The following is a 24,017-nucleotide window of genomic DNA, read 5'->3' as shown; positions in this document are numbered from 1 at the left end:
GGAGCATGAGACACGGTCGGAAACAGGTGGTCCATGGTCTCGGGTGAGGGCGCCTGGGCGCATGTGAGGTGCAACGACAAACAAAGGGAGACCTTGTCCAGACTTCATTCAGCCAAGCTCGCAAAAGGTCATTCCGAGCAGCAACTTGTCCTTCGCCGCTGGCAATCTCTTGGCCTCGAGACTCGACTCGACTCGACTCGTCACGAGCACCCCGGCGATTGTCTCTCTTGTTGGCTGCGAGTGGATCACGACACCAATGTCTTGGCAATAAAAGCAGACAACAAAAAGGACCAAATGGGAAAACAGTGCGGTCATTCCCATCCTCGTCGGACCATGGCTTGTCGCTCCAGGAGCCAATGGAACGACCGGGATTGCCAGGATTCTTGGCGGACATGGGCTATGGTCTTGGCGACCTCGAACCGTTGGAGCCATCCGCAGAGAAAAGATAAAGGCTATTATTAATAGTTACCAAGCTTGGCTACAACCATCTCATCGCCTGGGAAAAGTTTGCGGGGAAAAGGCCCGGTCAGCAAAAGATTGACCTGCCATCCTGGGCAGCGACCACACGGTCGGGAGAGCTTAGTTTGAAGAAGCAGAAAATATTGATGAAATAACGAGGTCATCCCTATCGATAAACAATCAGTCAGCCCTTGGTTCAATAATCTCCTGCTTACTTCGTACCCTGGCTAGGATCCTCCCCCCTCCCACACCCGAACAAAAGTTCCCTGGGCTGGGCGACATGGGTGTGCGATAAGCACCTAAAATGTTTTGGTGTGGCAGCTCTAATTTGGACCTTAATTTAAGGCTCGATTTGATGCTTCTGGAATCATCGGAATGATGGAAATACTCAAGTCTATTACCCTAGAACAGCTAAACGGATCGGACTTGCATCGAAGTGCCTGCTATAGCCCTCAGTGGTATGTAGTCTAAAGATAGAATCCATCTTGGGGCCCAAATGTTTACGGTATTCGGAGCTCCTTTGCCTTCTCGTCATCATCGAACGGAGAGTCGGGGCGATCAGCGGCCAGCACCTCTTTGCCCCGTATTTGTGCCCATACCGTCTTGTAGACTGGCTTCATAAAGAGGGCGTCCATCTCTTCGAGAGATATGCCTAGAGATGCGTCAGTACACACAAATAAGCAGTAGCAAGAGTGAGGAGAAGAACCAACCTTTCGTTTCTGGGACAAAGAAAACGGACCAGATACCCATACACACCAAGATGGCGCTGAAGAAGAAGTAGGCTCCGTATCCAAGGTCAGAAATCATATAAGGCGTCGATCGAGCAATGATGAACGATCCCAACCAGGTATCGGCCGTGGTGACAGCCACACACAGCATGCGGATGTCGAGCGGGAAGATCTCAGATGCATACGTCCAGGTGATGCCCTGCCAAGTCGCGCAGATGATAACGGCGTTGATGTAGACGCACACAATGGCCAGGTATCCCCAGCCATCACGGTTGACGACCCCGGCGGCGGCGGCGGCTGCCGGGTCAGCCCTCATTACATAGCCTCCGATATACCACATGGGGATGCAGCCAAGCGCGGCGCCCCAGATCAAGCCTTTGCGCCGACCGACTTTTTCAACCACCCAGAATGTGAAGAGGAACATGCCAAGTGTCTTGGCGATCCCGTAGAAGCCGGTCGAGAACAACTTCAACGACGTGCCTGGAACTCCGAGACTTTCAAAGATTCGGGGAGCATAGTAAGTGATGATGTTGACACCAGTGAAGCTCTGGAGGAACATGAGGGCCATGCCAATACCCATGCGGTTGCGGACGCCCTTCTGGAACAGCTTCTTGAACTGATCCCTCTTGCTCATCTTGTTAGTACTTCTCTCCTCCACCTGGGCTCTGATCTCGCCCATCTCATGACGAATATACTCGTGCTCGGATGGGAGTCCTCGAATCATGGTGAGCACCTTCTCGGCGGCCTCAAACTGGTCGCCACGTGCAAGCCATCGAGGAGACTCGGGACACCAAGTCATTCCGATGGCGAGTCCCAAGCCCGGAGCCAGCTGCAGAGCAAGAGGGATGATCCACTGAGTCTTGGAGTTGACATCGATGGTGCGATCGGTGGCATAGTTGATCCAGAAGCCAAGCATACCACCTCCCTGTGAGGCAATTTCAAAGATACCAACAAGTCGACCACGAATCGATGGTGGCTATAAATGTCAGATTCAGAACTTTTCAAGGATATGAATAAACTTACGGCAGTCTCGGCGATGTAGACAGGCACAGTCAGGGATGAGGCTCCGATTCCGAGTCCAGCTACGGCTCGGCCACCAACCACCATGCTCATATTACCATTGGCAGCCGTCATCAGCGTGCCGCCAAGCAAGAAGACCAAGGCTGCGCCGATGATGGTCTTTTTGCGACCCCACTTCTCAGCAATGGGGAAGGTGAGGAGAGCACCAAAGAAGCAACCGGCTTGAAACGTCGACACAATGTTGCCCTGGAGCGTATCACGCTCCGTCTTCTCGGCCGTGTCGAGTCCAAAGTCTCGGATAAAGGATTCAAGAGCCATTGTGCCTCCAATAACTGCGGTGTCGTATCCCACTTTTTTCAAAAGTTCAGCATTCACACATCACAGGGGGTCTTGCTGTCATAGACTCACTGGCGAGCGCAGACATGCTGGCCACCAAGGCGATCAGATGGATACGCCAATTCCGCACTGCAGGCGGATCATTGGTGCCCGACGCATGAGTAGTGAAGCCCATAGGTTATTGAGTAGAGAAGAGAAAAGACAGATGGTTTAGACCGTTGTTGAGAAGAGTGTAAGATGCAATACGTGTAGCAATGCTTGTTGTCCTCTTTCACAGCGGGGGGAGAGGGACCCTTTTTCTAGTCATCGACGACATCAGAAGGTCTACAAGGTTCAAGCCCACCCATGCAAGTTGAAACGGCCATGATCAACAGCCGTCGTGCCCTGGTCTGGTTCCCCACGGGGAAGTTGGGACTGGACTTGGTGATCCGTGACCTCTAGACAAGGTGGGATGGTGTTGCGCTCTCGGCGTATTACCTGTAATCATCAGCGCATTGGTGGATCTGCCAAGAATAAGGGTTGGGATCAGCGGCTTCGCGAGGCGGCAACGAGACGACTACGTATTATATCGCGCCTGGTGCAAAGTTTGGTGGCCATTTTATCGGCCAGAGAAGCCCAAGTCAGCAGTCGAATTAATAGCTCATACAATACCGTCACGATCAAAATACATAATACAAACCTCGAACGAGTATTCCTTACGCCAAGTCAGCTGTTGGTCGCGAGAGGGTCATGACTCGTCAGGCTGGGATCAGGGTACACGGCGGGGATATCCAAACTTCGGTGTAGACGACCCCGAAGAGGACAAAGATCTACGCGCGCCGGCCATTAAACGTGGATAATGGATACCGAGGCAAGATTGAGTCAGAAATAAGCAGCGGTAGTTAGTTCGCTACTGTTACGCAGCTAAACTAGATACAAGCAGCGTTGTGCCACCATCAACGATTCGATCGCCGCTCGGTAGACAGAAATACCCTCCGAGTTGCCCCCCTCAGTTTCACTTGGGCCGGAAACGTTCGATCACAAAGGCTGGCACATACGGAAAAGGGACCCAAAATACGACCCTGTCTCCTCTATTCCGACGAGGGATTTTTAATCCACGCATGTTACCGTCGCATGGCAGGAATATAGTGGACACTTTGGACCCCAGACTGCATCATCGTCAGACTCTTGGCATTGGATTTCGTTACCTAACCGCCCGGATCCCGGTTCTTTTGCGTATTGTCTCGCCGAAACCAACCTCTTGACTGGCTCGCTCTCGAGAGGGCACGTAGACCCTACGCAGACATCTCGGCATCTTGATATTGTCAAGGCTGTGAGATCGGGAATGTTCGGACGCGAGCACAGGGATGCGTGACTGCAACAACCTAGATCTTGTCCATTTGCGAGGCTATGGTTGTCATCGTTCGGTCCCTACAGGCAGGCTTAGACGTCGTTAGTTCGTGATGCTATCTAGAATTAAGCTTAATTTCCCCAGACTCTCTACTCCACAAACAGGTATCATTGGTCAAACTCTCTTGGTATGCTAAGTAGATATCTGTTTCATAGAAGGGTATCTCAAATCTATCTTCTCTGGCCATTAGCAACATCAAGTTGAATCAGCATAGCCGAAACTCGGAAGACATGTCCAAGATGGACAAGAGACAACGAGAAAACACACTGCTTCACCCGATCCAACATCTCGAAGCCCATGTGCCATGACCCCAATCTGTCTAGATGGTTCATTCTCATCGTGGCTGTGCAACATGTCGTCTCAGTAAACTCTCGAGATCCTTGCTATTAGCGGGGAATCCGGGGATAGCTTCGGCGGATCGGCGTTTCGGACGAGAATACCCCGCACTTTGTCGTTGCTTTGACTCTATCCTCGTGCATCGTCTGCTTCTTCTTATCCGGGTCTCATCTCGGTAGTACATCTCCGCTCCCACATCCCAACATCTCACAGCTGTTCACCATGACGACATATCACATCAAGCCAGTCGATAATCGAGTTCAGGGTCGTCTGGCCCTCGTAACGGGCGCAAGGTATTACCCCTCCCTCTCCATGTAGTCATGTGTGTAGGGCCCTTCCCCAGCTAACATCCACACATTGGAGGCATCGGCTCCGCATGTGCTAGGGCCCTGGCTGCCGAGGGCTGCGACGTAGCTTTGCACTATTCTTCGAGTCAAGTAAGTGTCTTGGCTCAGTCGATATCCCTGGTTCGAGACCCGGGCTGACAAGGCACCCCCGACGTGCAGGAGAAGGCCCAGACTCTGGCCTCTGAACTTCAGGCTTCATTTCCAGAGCAGCGATTCTTCTGTGTTGCTGCAGACCTCTCTAACCGTGATGCCACGAGGGCACTTGTTCCCAATGTGTTGAGCCATGGTGAAGTGGCTGGAAGGCACTCCGCAGTGTCCATTCTTGTTGCCAACGCTGGCGTCGGAAAACGTATCCGCGATATCCAGAATATCGAGGAGGACAACTGGGACGAAGTGATGGAGGTGAATGCTCGGAGTCAGTTTGTGGTCACCAAGGCTTGTCTCCCAGGCATGCGCTCCCAAAGCTGGGGCCGCGTCATCCTCGTTGGAAGCATTGCTAGTCGAGGAGGTGGTATCAATGGATGCCACTATGCAGCTACCAAGGGAGCTCTCAGGTGAGTTTTTCCCATGTCTAAGCAGAACATGGCTAACGTTCGACAGCTCTATGGGCCTGAACCTTGCTACGGTGCTTGCGCCAGAGGGAGTGACCGTCAATATCGTAAGGCACTTCCATGCCCTCAACCCTGTTAGTCTGCTAAGCCTCCAATTACAGGTTCTTCCCGCCTTGATTGGATCCACGGGCATGATACCAACTCCCAAGGCACAGTACGGATTCCCCCATCAAGAAACAGAATTTTACTGACTTGAGGTGCAGGACATGGGAGAAAAACGCTGATCTTGAGGCTCTGAGAGAAGAAGACCCAGGACTGGCTATCGCGGCTAGCATCCCCGTACACCGTCTGGGAGTGCCAGAAGAGGTCGCAAACGTTGTGACAATGTAAGAACTCTAGCCATCCCCTAAATTCCACTACTGACATGAAACAAGGATGGCAAAGACGGGATATATGACGGGACAGGAGATTTTGCTGGCTGGAGGACTGAGGTAGGCATCACGCGTCAAGCCACAGAAGGGACACTTGCTAGCTTAATTCCGTCAATATTCTATGCATATCATATCTGCCACTACTCTTACAAAATTTCCTATGATGCTTTGCTTTACCACATCGTGTGGACGAACTATGAAGCCCGACACGCCTCTGCCTCTCTGGCTCCCAGCTCAGATCAGACCCAAGATGGCAAATCAATACCAGCGTCAATCTTGCGAAAATACGAGGCCTGCTTGAACTGGCTGGCACGCCATGTCTCCATATTTGACATGACCTGAACCTTTCAAGAAAATGCAGACGCCCTGGTGGGGGCTGAGATGATGATTTCCTCGCGGATGGGTCGGTCTCACGAAGGTGAGAACAAGGCAAGTCTCTTACAACCTGAAGCCCAACAGCGCATAAAATTTTCCAGGCTTGGTATATCATGAGGGTCTGCGGGCATATTTGGTCAAGGTGTGCTTCAAACTGCTAAAAATACTCTGACATGCGCAGTAAGATGAGGCTTGACCCGAGTCTCAAACACAGCGACATAGAATCCTTTATCCCGAATCTGAGGTTCTTATTACGTCTCAGGGGTCTCTCAGGTCCATAGCCTCCCGTGAGAGGCTTCGGGATTTACTGCTGCCGAGAAAACCCAGGTGCCCAACGTCATTCCCCGCGCATCTCATTTGCCGGCTTGGCTCTCGATCCAGCCGCGCTGAAATGCCGGCTCCTTCCAAAGCAGCCATTTAGCGGCTTTGTGCTCACTGGCTTGGGGCTACAGGGCTGAATTCACCTCACTCCGCCGTTTCCATGGCGCCCTAGCTCAGGTCTAGACCAGTCCTGTTTGGCACCAGCACCGCGGGATGGATTGCGCCTCGACAAAAGGCGGAGGCTTGTGACCGAAAATGTACAGAAGTCCCTTGGGACATGTCTTTTTCTGTGCTAGATATTCCCGTGGCCAGCGGCTTGTTCCGTTAATGCGCTTGACCCTTGGCTCGGAGGCGCTCTTGTTAGCCAATGGTGGTGGCCCAGCAATGCGCGGCTTGGGATGGCTTCACTCCGTCTCTAAGCTAGGCTATCAATATTATTCCCCATGCGGTGGCGACATGTCAGCTGCATATCGCTGAAAAAAACATAAGTTTAAGCTTACAATAGCCTGTCAAGTTTAAAATGTGCGACTCCTCCCTAGTCAATCCCACCCAGACAGTCCTTGCCAGATATCCGCCCTACGCTGTCAACCACCCGGAATGATGTATCTCGTGGCATTTGTGGCATGGCTAGTATGGATATTTCCTGTCCAGGCAACCGCTCCAAATGTCGGTTGGCGAGCCACTATCATCGCGAGCCAGATCCTCGCCATTCCTGAATTCCTCAACCAGCACGAGAGGGTCCTCGACGTCCGCGTTCCCATCGCCTTCCATCGTGTAGCATCAAAGGCGGATTCATTCACATTAGACCTCTATACGTCTTCATATTATCCAATAAATGAGACCAGCTATAATCGCACATCGGTTTACACCGAAGTTGTCCAAGCCACGAGCGCAAACCCAGAGTTTGAACAGACCTTTCGATTCAGCGTCTCTACAACAGGCTGGGAAGACTTGCTCATTCTGGTCAATGTCGAAGATGGAAGTGATGGTCGGTATTCAGTTGAGACCGGCGGAGCGATCCTCTTCTACAATCGAGAGCAAGAGTGGTGGGCAGGACGCAATGTCTCAGAACACGCTTATCATATCAACAACGAGATCGTGGAGGAGAGAAAGGCCATCGTGCCGATGGGCATCGACAACGTTACGGTAGCTGAGACAAAGCCTACGCCGGGAGTTTATGTCCCAGTCGACCACATGGAGCCGAAAGAGAAGAACGAGACAACTCCCTCCGTGCCTTCAACTACGCCATCTCCAATAGTAGTCCCGTCGACGGTGCCTCCAAACCTTGTTGTCAGTACCAACCCAGGAGCCAGCTATACCCCTATACCGGAGAGGCCTTCCGTACCTGTCCAAGAGTCAATCCATCAGTCGCAGTCATTCCCGCCCTCCAAATGTGAACCTGTCACCGAGACAGTATATCACACGGTCACCGTGTATGCGGAGCACTCTCCATCCTTCGCCTGTTCATGTGACTCAAAATACGACAAGAAATCTCTCGATACCCGAGACGACATCGTACCGGCATACGTCAAGGCCAAGTTCACTTTCACGGACCGTTGGGGCCGGACAATGCCATTGCGCCACCTGGTAATCATAGCATACGCAGATCTCTTCTCGCAGCCAGAAGGATACAGAGTCGGACCTTGGTCTTCGATAGCCTTTACAGATGTCAACGGAGAGGCGACTTTTACCTTCAGCATCGGAAAAAACCACAAGATTGTTACCAACACTCTCTACGTGATCCTCCGGGGCGAGCACTACACCATCGGAACCCGCCGAGATGAAACGGAGGACTTTGTACAGAGCGAGATCCGCAAGAGTCTGGCAAAACAACAGTGGACTGTCCTGGCAGGCGAAACCATCGAAGTCACAGTCAACTTTGAGGACACTGAGTACAATCGAGCCCTCTGGGTAGCTGACGCCTACGAATACCTCTCATCCTACGTCAAGGAAGAGATCGCCAACAGGGACGGTGAACTGACACAAGTCCAAATTTGGTATCCAGCGCCTTCGTCCGGTGCCTTCTTTTCAGATGCTACAGCTGATCCGGTATATATCAGCATCCCCGACAGCCAGTCCGAGATCCCAGCGACTATGGGGCATGAGTATGGACACTTTATCCATTACTTGGCACGAATGAAAGCAACCCTCTTTGCTGGAGGGGTGCACAACTTTTGTAATCTTAACGACCTAACAACGACATCAATCTCGGAGGGCTATGCCAGCGCATTAGGCCTCATGGCTTTATATGACACACCTCTAGTCGACGGCAAATACTTTCAGTACGCCTATCGATGGCATGATGGTCTAGGAAATGTTGTGGTAGTGGGTCCCGATCTCGAAAACTACTCCTGCGACAAGAGAAAGATGAGTTACGATGAGGGACGTATAGCAGCGGCCCTCATCGATCTCGTCGACCCTCGAATAGACGAGTATCCAACAGAGGACAGCGATATTGGACACATTGCACCTGATTTCAACCCAGAGCTGCACAACTTCCGTCTCACCCCTCGCCTCGTTTTCTGGCGTGCGATGGCCACGAATCCCCATAGCATTTCTCAGTATTGGTATGTTAAACCTCAGCACCTCGAACGCCCTAACTAATGTTTTCAAGGTACGACTTGCAATGGACGCTCACGGAAGAAAAGAGGAAGCAAGTTTGGTCTGTCTTTGAATACAACTGGGCCGACTTTCCTGTTAATGGGGAAACAACAGTCTGGCAATAGAGTGTGTTTGATGTGTGCATTACAGCAGAATATTCCCCAGCCATCTTGATAGAGCAATACTTGGTTATGTCGCTACTTTTGTATTTCCATCAAAAGGATCGTGTCATGGCGACAAGAGTCACTTGGCCGACAGTCTTCTCATACAAATTACTTTGCAGCTGAGGGTGAGGGTTTCTAGGGCTCCATGCCATGGTTTGCGGCAAATGATGACCCAGGTACACAATATCGTCGTAGAATAGCGTTTGATTTAATTAATTAGATGAAAGTTGACTTCTTTATGTTAATCCCATATTTATTCCCACTTGGCCTTGTACTTCTGGACAAACTCCTTCCACGTGGTGGGCTTGTCGTCCAACAGGTCAGCGCTCTCCTTGAGGTCCGCCTTGTTGTAGTAGCCGGGGTCCTCCAACAGCAGCATGTTCTCCAACATCTCCTGGGCGACGTGAGGGGAGAGGAAGGACTTGAAAGCGTCTGAAGGAATCTGGTTGAAGGTGGCGGGCTTGCCAATGACCTCGGAGAACTCGGAGATGATGCGAGAGGGAGTGTAGTAGTCGGTGGCAGCGTAGATTCGCTTGTTGAGGGTGTCAGGGAAGTGCTTGATAGCAGCCTTGACAAACTTGCCTGTGAGTTGTTAGATGTAATTCTTTCCTCTTCGCGTCATGTTCAACTCACCATTGTCGTCACCAGCATTGAACAGAGGCACCTGTGCCTTGTCGCCCGAGACCGGGAGAGACCAGGCGTAGCCACCCTCCTCGTTCTTGCGGATCATAGTAAACAGGTTCGACATGAAGAATCCAGGGAGGACGAAAGTGGCGGGGACGTTAATCTGTCGAATGTACTCCTCAATCTCGGCCTTGCCCTCGAAGTGCTTGATGTGGGTGAGACGACCTCCGCTAATCTTGTTTGTGTCGAGAAGAGATGAGAAGATGAGGTGCTTGACACCAGCAGCCTTGCAAGCATCGGCAACAACCTTTCCTTGGGCAACTTCTCCGTTGCCCTTCTCAGTCTCCCAGTAGTTTGTCACGAGGAAAACAGTGTGGGCGCCCTCGACGGCGGGGGCAGCTTGCTCCAGAGTGTTCATGTCGGCCTGAACGCTGAGTTAGAATTATGTAAATTGGATGAAATGCAATTGATCACCCACAGAGACAACCTCAACACCCTTAGAGGCGAGGTCCTTTGCAGCTGGCTTGGAAACATCACGGGTGATGCCACGAATCTTGAACTCCTTGGAGAGAGCGGGGTCGTTGAGGATGGCTCGAACAACAGAACCGCCCTGGTTGCCAGTGGCGCCAAAAACAGTGAGGATCTTCGACATGATTGCGGTTGAAAGGATGTGGAATAGATGGAATTGAAGATGCTGAAGCTGGTATTTGATGATGCTAGATAAAACAGCTACTCAAGGAGCCAGCGATCTTTTTTATACCTCCATCAGGCTCCATGACACGGTGGTGATGATTGCACCGGCGCCCTCGGTTGGTGCGTAGCGCGCCGTATGCCTACAGGCCTGATTACAGGGCCTTACCAATCTGAACCTTGGCTGCGTCTGCCACCTTCAACTCACTGTACTTCGGCGCGTCGGGGAATGCCAAGGCCGGGCAAGATTCAGCCTTAACTGGATGGGTCGAATCAGAGGCGGCCGACGCGGGGGATAGCGCGAAGCTATTCGGGCGGTGGATGCATGACAAAGCCTGAGTCGATGAGCGAGCATGCAGGGTTGGATCGCTAACCGATTAGTCAGGGCCTCCTCAAACAATGGGTCTTCGGGAGAAGACGAAATGCCGAAATGCCATGTTGACGTATGGATCGGATGGGTTTTCGAATGTGCATGATGCGAAAGTCGAGGAGGCGATGGACGAAGATGATGAAACGATGCGACGAGATGGGGAGCCTGATTCAGTGAATGCCTGATGAGGCTGCCATCCCTCCCTGCATTTCATCTCGCAAAATCACGTGCACTTCTAATGACATCACGTGATCACACCCCAGCTGCGAACCTCAGCATCGCAACTTTTCCACGCGTGGCTTGACGCGCCACGGGTACCTCACAGCACACTCAACAAAATGGCCAAATCTCCCATCGGCGATGAAAACTCGGATGATCATGTCGATAGCGACGAGAGACCGAGCGACCAGGAGTTGAGCGAAAATGACTCCGATGATGACAACTCTGATAACAACTCTGATGACAACTCTGATGACAACTCTGATGATGGCAGCTCCGATGACTCGGATGGCGGCGGCCTGCTCGACACAATGGCCGCCGAGGGCAGTGAGGACGAGTCCAGCGAGGAGTCCTCTGACGAAGACGAGCTAGATCGAGGCGTTCCAAGCTCGACAAAAGCCCATTTTCCACAATTTTGTCGCCTACCAATCGAACTGCGCCAACGCATCTGGGAACTGTTCTGTCCAGAGCTACGCGCGCGACACCGTGTTCTCGACTTCAGCATCTCATATGGAACTGCCAGACATCCAGATGCGGCCAGCGCTTTTGTCTGGACTGTGCGTGATGGCATCGCGCTCGATGATCAAACCAGGACCCTCCGAACTGTCCTTGCAGTCCATCACGAATCACGCGCCATGGCCACCAACGCATTTCCCCATTCTCTCAGCATGGATGCCGGAGCAGGAGATGCAGTTGTCCGTTTCAACCGGGATTCCGATGTCGTCTTGATAAACGGACTTCGCAGCCCAGAAGGCAATCACGTCTTCCACCTCCCAGAGTTTGGCAGTGAAATCAAAAATCTCGCCCTCAGTGGTTGGAGCTCCCTTGATCAGATAGATGGAACAGCCGTCTCCAACTTTTTGGTCAAATTCGACCAGCTAGAGTCATTCTTTGTGTGCCTATCGTTTGCAAATTGTCGGAAATCCAGAATGGCTTGGTGCACTTCCGACCTCATCAATCGCTACCACACTCAAACTTTTGAGCGAGAGGCCGGCTTTGGAGAGAACCTACAGTGGTTGTACTGCTGGCCTGATCTGCGCAACCATGCCGATTTCGCCAAGTTCCAGATGCAACGAGATGAGGATTTGGACAACCTGCCGGAACCCTTGGACGGTCTCTTGCTTCGAAAAGGCGTCAAGGCATGGCCCATGGTTGTCTTTGAATTTGAGCGTGGCCTGCGACGATTTGAGATGCTACAAACCCTTGGTCTCAACCCCGACGACAGCGATAGTGAGGGCTCAGACGAACAGTCGGAAAACGAAGACGGTGGTGATGAATCCGGGACCGACTTGGATGAGTATGAAAGCGATGGTATCGATGACGCCGAGATTGTGGAAACCTACGAAGATTCGGATGAAGAAGGGATTTCCCTAGACGAAGGATCGCCTGGGCCTTCCCGCGTCGAGCTGGATGCAGCATCAGCTGACGGCTCAGGAGCACACTTCTCCAGCCCAGAACCCGATCCTGAAGAACCCGAAACCGCACCAGCGCCCAGAGGACGCAAGCGACGGGTGGTGTCGGATTCCGATGACGAGTCAGACGACGATGTGCAGCCAGCTAAACGAGCGAGAACTAATCGCATCGATGAATCTGAGGACGACGGCGATGAGGAACCTGTGCAGTCCCAAGGGAGGAGTCAACGCTCAGCTCGAGCTGTAGTGTCTGACGATGATGATGACGAAGATGAGGAGGATGGGGGCGCCCCCAAGCAAGAACCAGATGAAAATGCCGACGACAGCGACGCATCGAGCGACGGCGAGGATGGGGAGAATGAGGAAAGCGAAGACGAGTCAGAGGATGAGGACGAGGACGAAGAAGACGCGCCACCGGCACGAATGTCTCTGGCCGAGCGACTACGTCTGCACCGACAGGAGAACCCCATCGAGGAAGAGAATTCAGAAGATGAAGACGACAGAAGCAGCCGGACTGCTGGTTTGGATAGCGAGGACGAAGAGGATGACGATGAAGATGATAGGGAAAGGAACCCCTTCATGTTCGGCATGGCAGATGAGTCGGACGGAGAGGGCGAAGGGGCCTACGACGAGGACGACTATTGACGCGTGTTCCAATTACGTACATTGCCAGACACGACCAAAACTACCTAATCATGGCTTGTTCTCTAGACAGATTCTATTTAATCACGGCCTTTTAATACACCTGGAAACCTCAGACCCGGCGATAGACCTATAGACATTTTCCACTCGCCAGCAGCGTGACATACTGCTCGATTCTCTTCTGTCTCGTTTCAGGGCGCTTGGCCGTCTCCAGCCGCTGCAGGAAAGAGTACCTTTGGGATCGATTGATGGTCTTGAAGAAATCGCCAGCTGCCTTGTCCTCGTCAAGAGCTGCCTGGAAATCCTTGGGCACCTCGGCGTTGCTGGATGAAGAGTACGCCCGTTCCCATCTCCCGTCTGCTTGAGCCGCGTCGATCTCGGCCTGGCCAGAAGCTCGCATCTTTCCTGATTCTATGAGAGACGCGACCTTGTTGACGTTGCGCTTCGACCAGAGGCTGCCTTTGCGACGCGGTGTGAATCGCTGAATAAAGTGCTGCGCGTCGAGAGCCTTTCTCTGGCCGTCGATCCATCCAAAACACAAGGCGACGTCGAGTGCTTCATCGTAGGTAACAGAAGAAATACCAGAATCCTTCTTAGCCAGTCTAAGCCAGAGTCCCGAGTTGATATTGTGATTCTCATCAAGCCAACTCTCCCACGCGTTCACGTCGTCAAAGAGTTGGCTTTCCTGATCAGGCACACGCGTCGCGGGAGTGGTTGCGCGTATCCGAGTTAGCCTTTTCGCGGTGGATCTCGTTTGCCTTGACATGGCTCCGTTTTTGCAAGGTTCTTAGGCTGGGGAGATGTAGAAATGGTTCGATTGAGCTGCAGTATGCAAGTGGTGAAGCATGAGGCTGACATCTTGATGGATCTTGACGCTAAATGCGATGCGCTAGGGCGAAACATAGATCTTTGTGATACAGTGCTTGCATGCTAAGCAATTTCTGCATTACAACACCTGTATTTAACTGTTCCTATTAGACAATCCTTGATTCAACATCAATATAGGTTCAAATGCAGCGTGTCAAGGAAAACTGGCGACATCTTGGCGAGGTACAGGGTAGCTTCGACACCTCGGAGAGAACAGCGAAATCCCTCACGTGATGGCAAAAGCAACGCATGCCCGATGAACCGTGAGAGGTGGATAATCTCTGTGGCGGGGGGAGCCAGTGACAAACCCTCGATTACCTACTCTTGCGTTTCCGACATCTTGGGGAGTCCTAGGAAACCATGCCAGTAGCTAAAAGACCATGTCTCCAGTGTAAAGGTGAGGTGGCCTGGTGGATGTGTGAAGCTATGGGCTTGCGCTGACGGACCTCGCAGAGAAGCATGTCAAGTGTACGTATCACCATCTGGATCTTGAGCTTCATCTTGTTTCTTTTCGAGACTGACCGAGCATATTAACCCTAGGCGACGAAGCAAAGCCAAGATGTAATCGGTGTCAAGCAAAAAATCTCCCTTGCGCCCGTCCTGCCAAAAAGACGGTTTTCCGGAATGCGTCGATGGCACCGTTCAACACGAACCAGACCTGGGTGAGCGGGGAAATTAAAGAGTGTGAGTTTACACAATTTGTTGATTCCACTCATTAAGAAATCTACTCTGACTATCACAGTCTGTGTGAACTCACAAGGGGATCAACTCGATGGTCATCCCGGGTCAGCCTCAACAGCAGGGACGGATGTGATGGAAACGGCATCTGGGCCGAGAGAACCGGGATTCAATGAGCTACCTTCTCTGAAAAGCAGCCATTCTTTCCCCATGTCTCATTCTAACCGCTCTATCGATTCACAACACCAAGCTGGTGGCTCCCCCAGCTACCAAACACCACCCTCTTGGCAGCCTGGAACCGGACGCTCGCCCCCCGACTTGACCAGCGTTTCAAGCGGATATCTCTCAAACCCCGACCACCCTTCGCCTTCCTATGGTCAGTCTCAGAACAGAAATAACATTAATGCAATTTCACCACACTCCCAGCCATTTCATGCGCCGGGAGAATCAACCACATTCCCGCTCAAGGATCCTCAGGAAGCGTGCCTATTACGCTACTTTGTGGAAGAGTTATCACACTGGGTGCGTTTCCACCATTGAAATTACATGGAAAACTTGGCTAAATGACACTAGTTCGACCTTTGCGATGATAGAAGGCACTTTCAGTTGGTGGTGCCGATCCGAGCACGCCAACACCCTTTCTTGCTCCACGCGATATTTGCACTCGCAGCTCGGCATTTGACTCGGCTACCGAAATACAGGACAGCACGGGGCATTTTGTATCAAGGCCAACTTCTTCCAAAGCTAACACCGCATGATGCGGTCGAGTACACGCTCAAGTGCATTCCAGCACTTCGAGACTTTCACGCCATCCAAGACGATGATCGTCTCGAATGCATCCTAGCGACGGCGGTGATTCTGCGGCAGCTAGAGGAAATTGATGACGAAGAGGAAGAGGCACGGAGCGACAGCCAGGTTGACGAGAATGAGGGCCCGCGCTCGAAAGAGCAGGTTAACTTTCTGGCAATCATCGATGCGGTCCTTAGAAGCCCGCCATCACAGACACTCTTCGGACGACGGTCGTTAATTCAGGCCGCGTACTGGATGGCTGTACGCCAGGAACTATATCACTCATTTACCAAACGACACCCACCAAAGATGATTCTAGACCCAGAATATGGTCGAGGGGCGTCCAGGGCGAACAAGATCGTACTACACACGGCCCAAGTGGCCAAGTGGCGCTGGGCTGACGGATCCGAGCAAGAATGGCGTGAGTCGACGATATTCACCTTGAAAAGAGCTTAGCTGACAGATGATTTAGTGCGGCTTCAGAAGCAGGGCGAGGTGCTTGAGGAAGAGGCGCTGCAAGAGTACCAGCCTTATTTCGTGCGTCCAGCTGACAGGTCCAACGGGGAGATATTTCCGACAATCTGGTACGCTTCCGCACTCGAGGTCACAAGCATGCAGCTGTGTATAATTGCCAAAATGGTTCTCATGGCCGAGAACCCATTCCTCGGGTGAGTTATTCGGCACACTGACTCGAATGGGAGCTGACGTCACAAAGAGGCCACTCGACCTCACGCGCACGATGGAGGGAGATTGAGAACGAGGTGCGCCAGATGATCCTGGACCTGTGCGGCATCAGTCTGTGCCACCCGGCGTGCCCACCGGCGCTCGTCCACGCGGCGTTCGGCATGGAGCTGTACGGCGACTTCTTCACGGACCACTACGAGCGTCGAGCCCTACGGGGCGTCGTGGAGAAGTTTCGAGATGCACGTGCCTGGCCGGTGAAGAAGCTGTCCAATATGTTTCAGTGAGTTTGACAGTTGATTGAGTCAAAACTGCTGAAGAAGAGGTGGGTTGAGACAACCATGTGCCGTCCGGCCGGCAGACAGACGGGCAGTGGATTACTATTCAGTCTAGGCTAGCGGGAAGACGAGTCCCTTTGGGCTCTTGGCAACATTGGACAGGCCAGAAATGGCATTTCCATTTCCCCATTCTAGACTTGTCAAAAACAAGAGGCCCACGTTGTGCCTGTCGTTCAAGAGCGGGCCGACACCTTTCGGCATATGTGAACCCCGTTGTGATCACTGTCAAAAAAGAACCCAACCTTGCTGCATTAGGGTCCTCTTGCCAACATCTCGGCCCTACTTCTCACCTGCCATGCTGCGTCATTTCAAACCGCAGTAGACCCTTGTGTGCCTGACGCGGGCTGGGAGGGACCCGACCCCGGCTCTCAATGCCGATCATCCCCCACAACGCAATCTCCTGACAGCTCACAAAGGGACTCGTCAACTTGTCAGAACCTCTCGTGAACACACCGAGGTTCGGTTCGAGCTGAGAAAGAGGTGGTCAAGGCGAACGGCACCTAGGTTTAGCGGGGGAAAAAAGAGGTCTGACGGTCGAAACATCTCGCCATTGTGACGAAACAAGCCCATTGATTCACCATTGAGAAAGAGACAGAAGGCAAATGTAGCACAGGCCGCGTGCTTACCCGAAGCCATCGGGTGCAGCTTGGACCCTTTTAAACGCCTCACGCACATCAGCCAAAAGCTTCCTTCTATCAGAGACAGGCACAAGGCACAGGACAGGGTCAAAGCCGCCATCAGAGTTTTGCGCCAAAGAGTGATCCAGCGACTTGGGACGCTCGATAGAGATCGGGTAGGCGAGCAACGACGAGATCATGACGACAGCGTTCTGTTGATCAGCGCTGCGGCCTACCAGTTCGCCGACCGGGTGCTTGGCCCTCATTTGGAAGGCGCCTTGACAATTTTGCAACAGGAAAATAAAAGATCTAGGCCTCCATGGCCCATCTCGTTTGGCACATTGAGATCGTCTCGGGTGCAAGATATTGTCCTCGTGCTAGTCAACAAGGTCGATTGGATTGGATCCGGGCCTGACGATGTGCCCCCAAAAACGCCTCACAAGCCCCCGGCATCGCTCCCAACAGGTTCCGTCCACGTTGGATGGGCTAGGGCTGAGCAACAAGCAAGCAAAGGCCAAGCCTTCGCTCGGTGCCATTGTCTCGAGAGGACGCCTCGTGGTCTACGGAAGAGGACAAACGTGCTCTCTTTGTCAAGTCACAATCCATTTCACGGCATCCTCGGCCCAACGGTAGCTCGAGGCGTGTGCGTGTATGTATGTGTGTGTGTGAATGAACAGTGGGCCAGAGCACCAAACCCATCACCAACAAATTGAAAGAGATCGACCCTTTCATGTCTTCGTTTATCGCGGCGCGCGTGGGGGAAACGCCGGCTTCAATGCAACCCCAAAGAGATTGGCGACGACCTCTCATATTTTCCTTTCTTCTTTTCAGCGTGACACCGACAGAAGGGATGAGATTAATTGAGCGATCCCCAAGAACCGAAGGGGGGACGGGGGGACAGCGGGAAAAAAAATAATTCTCCGTTTGCTGGGGATGATGGACCTTGCCTTGCCAGTCAAGATCCATGTCCATGTGGAATCTCACTGCCGCAAGCAAGCTTTCACGGCAGCACCAGGAACCAACGGTGGACAGAGGCACTTGGTTGGGCGTGGTGATCATCACAGTGGAGCCCATGTCCATCTCAGCCCGCCTCTTGGAGGAAGACGCCTCCTCTGGCTGGCTGGGGCCTGGCCTCGTGCTCTACGCTGTGTAAGGGAGGGTGATGCCACCACAGCAAGACTGCAAGGGAGGGTAGCAAACACGCACGAGGAGCAGGCTGGGCTTGAGTCAACAGGAACCCTCTAGACACATCAAGATCCTGTCTGTCGCGTGGAGAAAAACTGACTTTTGCGTCTGACAGCTCGAGACACTCTCAACGGGCGTTCGAAGAAGGAGGGGGAAGGAAAAGAAGGCGGTTTCGAAAGCGCCCAAAGGAGAGACAGCTAACAAACTCTGTCAAAGTTCTCTCTGAGAATTGTCCTCGCGTGTTGCGGTAATACAAACTCACTGACCTTTTTCTCGCGACGTCCCGTGTCTCGGCCGTATTCACCAAATGGCCTGCATCTGTCGTCCTTCATCACAACGGTCAAGAGCAATCACCTGGCGCCACGAACAGTCATTATTCGTCATGGAGGCGCCTGAACACAAGGCCAAGGCTCAGCAAAAGAAAACACAACGAGAGAAACACAGGAAAAACGCTGCGCCTGTAGAAAGAGGCTGGCTCTACGTGGCTTGACAGAGTTTGGCTGGGCACACACAATCTCCTCCTCCCCCAAAAGCAATGGCTCTTTTTTTCCTGGTCTTCAGGGCAACGGGGGAGGCGCTGATCCCTCACAGCTTGTAAAAGGCACCCGTGGTTGGCCGTGGGCGCCGCTGATCCTTGCCCTGTTGTCTCAGCCACTTTCCCCTGCCGCCCTTGGGCTCTAGGAGAATGAGCAAGAAGCAAACACGGCTCTCCCGAGCTATTGCGACGATCTGCATTTGCGTAGGGGGTGTACTAGACAAAAAAACGGCTTATCCTTGCACAACTGCTTGGCCCTCTCGGTAAGGGGTGGGCTCTGTTGCTGCACGATCCCCGTCTGAGCGTTCGATGCTTGCCAACTTGATGATGGGGAGCTGGGGCCTTCTTCCGATATCTCAATGTGTGGTGGCCCGCCCCCCCCAAGCAGCTCTCCCGGACTGGCGGGTTGACATATCGGAAGACAAGGGTAAGAGGCCAGGGCTAGAGGCAGCCCTACTTCGCAAGAGGCCAGGATCAACACGATCGGGAGCCAGATTCACTCGAAGCTAGCGTGCTTCCTCCCGAGCCGGAGGCCAGGGCAGGGGTTGAGAGTTGTTTGCTCTTCTTCCACTCTCTCAGACACTCGTCGTCCAATACATAATAACTCGTCATCTCCGCTTCCCTGTGCTTTTTTGCTGGCGGAGACCACACATTCCTTTCAAAACCACATTCATTAACTTGTTCCCATTCCCCCTCTTCGATATTTCCATCCCGTCCCACGTTTTTACTCTCTCCACATCAAACAACAGGAGAAGCAGCAAGCAGACAGCAACAATGGCCGAGTCGGGAACCCCAAAGCCCGAGCCGCGGCTCGATGCCCTGGGCATCTTCTGGATCGTCTTTGCCCTCGCCTGGACCTTTATACTAGCGGGCGGAATGTACTTTCTCTGGCGCCGTCGCAATATGCCTCTGCTCAGGATCCGAGGCCTCGCTCTGTCGTTTGCTGCCATCATCCTCCTGCACCTATACTGGGGCGCCGTCCAGACGGGCTACGTCTACTTCCCGCTCTGGACCCCCGAGGGCGAGTTCTGGATCATGAGCACCTACTTTCCCTTTGGTATCGCCCTCTTCCACGCCTCCAACAGCCGCTTCCTCCATGTCGCCAAGCAGCAAAAGGAGCTGTTTGCCATGGACGAAAAGTCACCTTCCAAGACCAACCGATCTCGTCCTGGTTCTCTCATTGCTCGATTCAAGTCTCTTGATTATAACAAAAAGATCTACATCACCATCGGCGCAGGCATGGCTGTTCAGGTACGACCCATATGATGGACATCTCAACGATCTTCAACTGACTCTTCTCAGCTCATCCTCACCGTCACCATGTTTCTTATCTCTCGGAAATTCCACCCTTCATTCGGTATCCCCGGCACCGAGCTCCATCCCGGCTCGGAAGAGTACCGCAAGTCTCAGATGGGCAAGGGCTGGGAATGGTAGGCCTCAATGTCCCACCGAGATTGATCCCGACTAACATGTCGACAGGTGGCCCTCGGTCTTTTGGCAGTTCTTCTGGGCATGGATCGTCGCCCCTTACATCCTCTGGCAGGCTCGTGGTGTCAACGATACGCAGGGATGGAGGACGCAGACCATTGCTTGCTGCCTCGCCAGGTCAGTATCCCTTGCGATGACATGTTCCGACTCCACACTGACCGAGACACAGTCTTCACGCTACACCTATGTGGCTCATCGCCTTGTATGTTCCTGCCATGGCTCCTGTCAACAAGTACTGGATTCCTCCTCAATGGTAAGCAATCTCTCCCTACCTACACTTTGTTCGAGAACATGCAAAGCTCACTGCGCCTAGGCTCGCCATCTCCATCATGATGGTCGAAATCTTCACCGTCTTCCTCCCCTGCGTCGAGGTCATCCGACACCAGACTCTGCGACAAGAGACCCTCGACTCCATCGCTCAATGGCAGCTCAACAAGAAGGCTGCTAGCAAGGGTGCCAGGTCTGTCGCCACCGGATCAACAACAGTCGCCGTGTCTGCTTTTACAGCTTGGTCCAAGGACGGCTCCGTCAAGAGCAGCGGCTCTGGCGAGAGTATCTTGACCATGGAAGCCCTTGAGTATGTGCTTGAGCGCAACCCCGAGCCTCTTCAGCAATTCTCAGCCCTTCGCGACTTTTCCGGTGAAAACATTGCCTTCTTGAGAGCCGTCGCCGAGTGGAAGGCATCACTACCCGCGGCTGTCCGCGACCCCGAGAAGATCAAGGACGCCTCAGTACAAGAACTTGTCCGCGAACGATTCAACAGCGCCCTCCGCATCTACACCAACTTTGTCAGCTCCCGCGATGCCGAGTTCCAGGTCAACCTATCCTCGCAAGACCTAAGAAAACTCGAGGCCGTCTTTGAGAGCTCAGCACGCATTCTCTACGGCGACAAGCGCAACATCGACCCCGCGACTCCCTTCGACTCATTCGCCATGACAACAAAGGTCAAGTCCTCATCAGCATCTTCACACGGCTCCGAGACAGGCATCATGACCGAGTCCATCAACCACGACGTCGAGCACATTGGTGACAAGGCCCTCTACTGGGGCGACATCCCCGACGGCTTTGACGCGGGCGTGTTCGACGACGCCGAGGGAAGCATCAAGTACCTAGTCCTGACCAACACCTGGCCAAAGTTTGTCAAGGATCGCCGATGCTCGATCGACTCTAACGATACCCTCGAGGCTGGTAATGGAATCCCCACAGCCCGTTAATTTAAGGGTCTGGGTTATTTTTACGAGTATGGGAGTTTACGGTGAATGTCTTTTGGCGGGGTTTCTTCTGGGAGGGATTTTGATGCTTCAATTATTAATGAAAACGCGACTGAATACCAGTCTTTCTTACTCTTCACTCTTTGATCCCATAACTCTGTGTCTCAATGTGACGTGATGTCTTCCTCCAACGTGACATGATCCTCTGCTACCCCCCTTGGCACGGCGGCCCGTTGCCGAAACTACGAAAGCCACAAACGGCTTTTACGGAGCACTTGTTCCTCATTCAACATGGCTCCTCGATGAACCTGATGATCTAGACTCTCCCGTGGCTGACTGAAGGTTTTTGCAAAATCGTGGCGCTGGGCTCCCTGCTCCCCGGGTCTCACCTGTCAAGGCTCAAATGAGAGGCGCGTGCAGAAAAAAACAAAGCAAAGTCCGTGATGCAAACACCCACGCGAGAGCAATCAAGCGGCCTGAGCGAAATTGTCCGTGTTGGGAGAGGCTTGCATTGACTGCAAGGGGGCCCTGCGTTCGCATTCTTCACTCTCAATGCTGAGATGCTGCTCTAACCCACTGTTTCCTGCGTCTTCATCTCCACTGAGACCAGGTCATCGGAGCTGAAATGCTCAAGCTAACAAGCATCTGGCGATCCACATGGTCAAGGGCCTCAGAGCTCTCCCGATCTCTGATAACTGACTGCGTGTCACAAACAGCCTCCCCACCTCGTGAAGCCATCCTCCCACGCGATACTGTAGCTAGCTCAACGGCTCTTCCGACTGTCAAAGGGGTCTGGACCTGTTCTGCACGCGAGGAGAAAACGACCCAGTGGCTTGATTCTTCAGCTCTGCCACTCAACACGTGGAAGCCAAAACGAGAGACCTGCATCATCGCGATGCAACGCCGTCTCTGTTGATCGTGCTTATCACAGTTTCACGATCCCGACAAGAGCGAAAAACTACTGCAAGTCTAAATAATGCGCTCACCCATGACGTGTCCTGCTCGTCATCAACCCATTCTCTTTGACACCTCCCGACAGACTGGTCCACTGGATGCATCTGATTCTGTCGGAAAAGGGCTCGACCGTTGTCATAGCTCTGTAAGCGATGGGGCTCTTTTCTCGTTTCTTTTTCCAGCAGTCTACATAGCACTAAAAACACCACCAACAAAAAAAATAATAAAAAAAATCTCCAACGCCGCATCGTTAGATGGTGCGATGTGGCTGATCTCCAGCCTGATCCCTCTTCTCACAAAAGACGGCTCAGTTGCCCGAGGCCGCGGCGTCACAAGCTTCGCTTTTAATTAATCCAATCTGAAAGTGCAAGGCCGAGGGATCTCGAGATCGATGTAACTGTGTGGCTTGACGGGGTGCTCCCGGCGTAGTATTCGCTAGCGGCTAGTTTCCGTGTGGGAGCTAGCAAAAGGCGAGATCCAAGCGCAGTTGAGGCGCAGAGTGTTTGCTGATCAAGATGTTGTTCCGAGTGGACAAATTAAGTCTGGTGATCTTGGTGACCACCTTCGAGTGGATAGTGGTGGTATAGCAGCGCAACTGGCACACCCATCTTCATGCTGTGGTATGGACAGTCGTGTGGGTTGTTCAGCTGCTGGAACATGGTCTGGCGCTCAAGGCTTGGCCGTCACTTGGGGGTGGGTCAGAAACGGGTCATGTTGTAGGCCTTTTGAGCCTAGAAGACCGATATTGTATGAAGAATTGCGTAAATTTATTGCAATGCTGTTAAACAGAATGTGTCGGAGCAATCGTGAAGGATCGCAAATTCGAAATGAGGTTCAGAATGACACGGCTATAGGTCCTAATATTTGGCTCCCTTGCATCAACAACTGATCCCCGAGTAGCTCAGTTGGAAGAGCGTTCGGCTGTAACTGCCTTACCTCGAAACCGAAAGGTCACCTGTTCGAACCAGGTCTCGGGGACTCAATTTTCATTTTTTGCACATGCTTCATTTTTTGATCCTCTACTGGTGTGATATTTTCTTCTCCCTTTACCTACCTATCTATCATTTTGTTCTTTTCTTCTTATTTCATGCTGGATCGTAGCCTTGACTCTGACTCATCGAAAACCACTTAGGACTCCCTGCCTGCCGCACAATCCCACCACCTGTCGTGATCCGACTGCTTGCATGATTGTGTCTGCACAAGGGGTTGTTAGAGACGACACAGCTTCTCTGAAGTGGCGAAAGGCCAATCTAATCTTTTTTTTCTTAGATTTCTAAAAGTCTCAGTGGGCCTCGTCTCTTGCTCGGTGTTGACCATGTGATAGTCTCGCCGACATTACTGTGAACTTGAAGGACAACGAAAAGAGACACCTATGCTAATCTCCCCAAATATGGTACACTTGAGACTCCTGCCGACGGAACCAAAACTCCAACCATCCTTTCATTGGAAAACATTCCCACTGTACTCCCTGAAAGCGATGAGTGTGCTCAGCGGCATGCGTCACCTCCACCTCGCTGACTTGAAGTCGATAACCTCGCTTTGGAGGACTATGCTGGAAGTTTGCAATGCAAATCCACGTTGGAAGTGTACAGGTTTTTGAACAATCAATTCCAACTCGACATTGCCCCAGTGCTCGTTGGCTCCCATTGGCATATGTC

At 52.5% G+C, this 24,017-nt stretch overlaps 8 protein-coding genes across 8 annotated transcripts; 5 read left to right on the top strand and 3 right to left on the bottom strand.

The window, feature by feature from the left end:
* Positions 1–959: 959 nt before the first annotated feature.
* Positions 960–2,718, bottom strand: MRS44_010784 (uncharacterized protein; the record flags this gene model as incomplete). Its single annotated transcript, XM_046284491.2, has 4 exons — positions 960–1,111; positions 1,170–2,163; positions 2,211–2,557; positions 2,616–2,718. The coding sequence occupies 4 exons, from the start codon at positions 2,716–2,718 to the stop codon at positions 960–962; spliced, it is 1,596 nt and encodes a 531-aa protein (XP_046128178.1).
* A 1,773-nt stretch (positions 2,719–4,491) lies between these two features.
* Positions 4,492–5,662, top strand: MRS44_010783 (uncharacterized protein; the record flags this gene model as incomplete). The annotated part of the gene is made up of 6 exons (XM_065620240.1): positions 4,492–4,562; positions 4,655–4,706; positions 4,776–5,170; positions 5,217–5,381; positions 5,431–5,553; positions 5,602–5,662. The coding sequence occupies 6 exons, from the start codon at positions 4,492–4,494 to the stop codon at positions 5,660–5,662; spliced, it is 867 nt and encodes a 288-aa protein (XP_065476429.1).
* Positions 5,663–6,891: 1,229 nt separating this feature from the next.
* Positions 6,892–9,020, top strand: MRS44_010782 (uncharacterized protein; the record flags this gene model as incomplete). Its single annotated transcript, XM_046282317.2, has 2 exons — positions 6,892–8,861; positions 8,909–9,020. The coding sequence occupies 2 exons, from the start codon at positions 6,892–6,894 to the stop codon at positions 9,018–9,020; spliced, it is 2,082 nt and encodes a 693-aa protein (XP_046128180.1).
* A 292-nt stretch (positions 9,021–9,312) lies between these two features.
* MRS44_010781 (uncharacterized protein) lies at positions 9,313–10,335 on the bottom strand (the record flags this gene model as incomplete). Its single annotated transcript, XM_046284493.2, has 3 exons — positions 9,313–9,641; positions 9,693–10,107; positions 10,162–10,335. The coding sequence occupies 3 exons, from the start codon at positions 10,333–10,335 to the stop codon at positions 9,313–9,315; spliced, it is 918 nt and encodes a 305-aa protein (XP_046128181.1).
* Positions 10,336–11,081: 746 nt separating this feature from the next.
* On the top strand, positions 11,082–13,019 carry MRS44_010780 (uncharacterized protein; the record flags this gene model as incomplete). Its single annotated transcript, XM_046284494.2, has 1 exon — positions 11,082–13,019. The coding sequence occupies one exon, from the start codon at positions 11,082–11,084 to the stop codon at positions 13,017–13,019; it is 1,938 nt and encodes a 645-aa protein (XP_046128182.1).
* Positions 13,020–13,146: 127 nt separating this feature from the next.
* MRS44_010779 (uncharacterized protein) lies at positions 13,147–13,782 on the bottom strand (the record flags this gene model as incomplete). The annotated part of the gene is made up of 1 exon (XM_046284492.2): positions 13,147–13,782. One exon carries the CDS (start codon positions 13,780–13,782, stop codon positions 13,147–13,149), a length of 636 nt encoding a protein of 211 aa, XP_046128183.1.
* A 733-nt stretch (positions 13,783–14,515) lies between these two features.
* MRS44_010778 (uncharacterized protein) lies at positions 14,516–18,139 on the top strand (the record flags this gene model as incomplete). The annotated part of the gene is made up of 7 exons (XM_046281501.2): positions 14,516–14,567; positions 14,626–15,083; positions 15,135–15,771; positions 15,823–16,018; positions 16,066–16,314; positions 17,075–17,635; positions 17,947–18,139. 7 exons carry the CDS (start codon positions 14,516–14,518, stop codon positions 18,137–18,139), a joined length of 2,346 nt encoding a protein of 781 aa, XP_046128184.2.
* Positions 18,140–19,480: 1,341 nt separating this feature from the next.
* Positions 19,481–21,408, top strand: MRS44_010777 (uncharacterized protein; the record flags this gene model as incomplete). The annotated part of the gene is made up of 5 exons (XM_046284495.2): positions 19,481–19,957; positions 20,009–20,136; positions 20,186–20,311; positions 20,364–20,447; positions 20,508–21,408. The coding sequence occupies 5 exons, from the start codon at positions 19,481–19,483 to the stop codon at positions 21,406–21,408; spliced, it is 1,716 nt and encodes a 571-aa protein (XP_046128186.1).
* Between the last annotated feature and the right edge of the window lie 2,609 nt (positions 21,409–24,017).

The sequence above is a fragment of the Fusarium solani genome, assembly GCF_023522795.1.
Source record: "Fusarium solani strain SB1 chromosome Unknown bctg00000006, whole genome shotgun sequence".
NCBI lineage: Eukaryota > Fungi > Ascomycota > Sordariomycetes > Hypocreales > Nectriaceae > Fusarium > Fusarium solani.
Note: the sequence above shows the minus strand (reverse complement) of the source record. Positions and strands in the feature narration are given on the sequence as shown.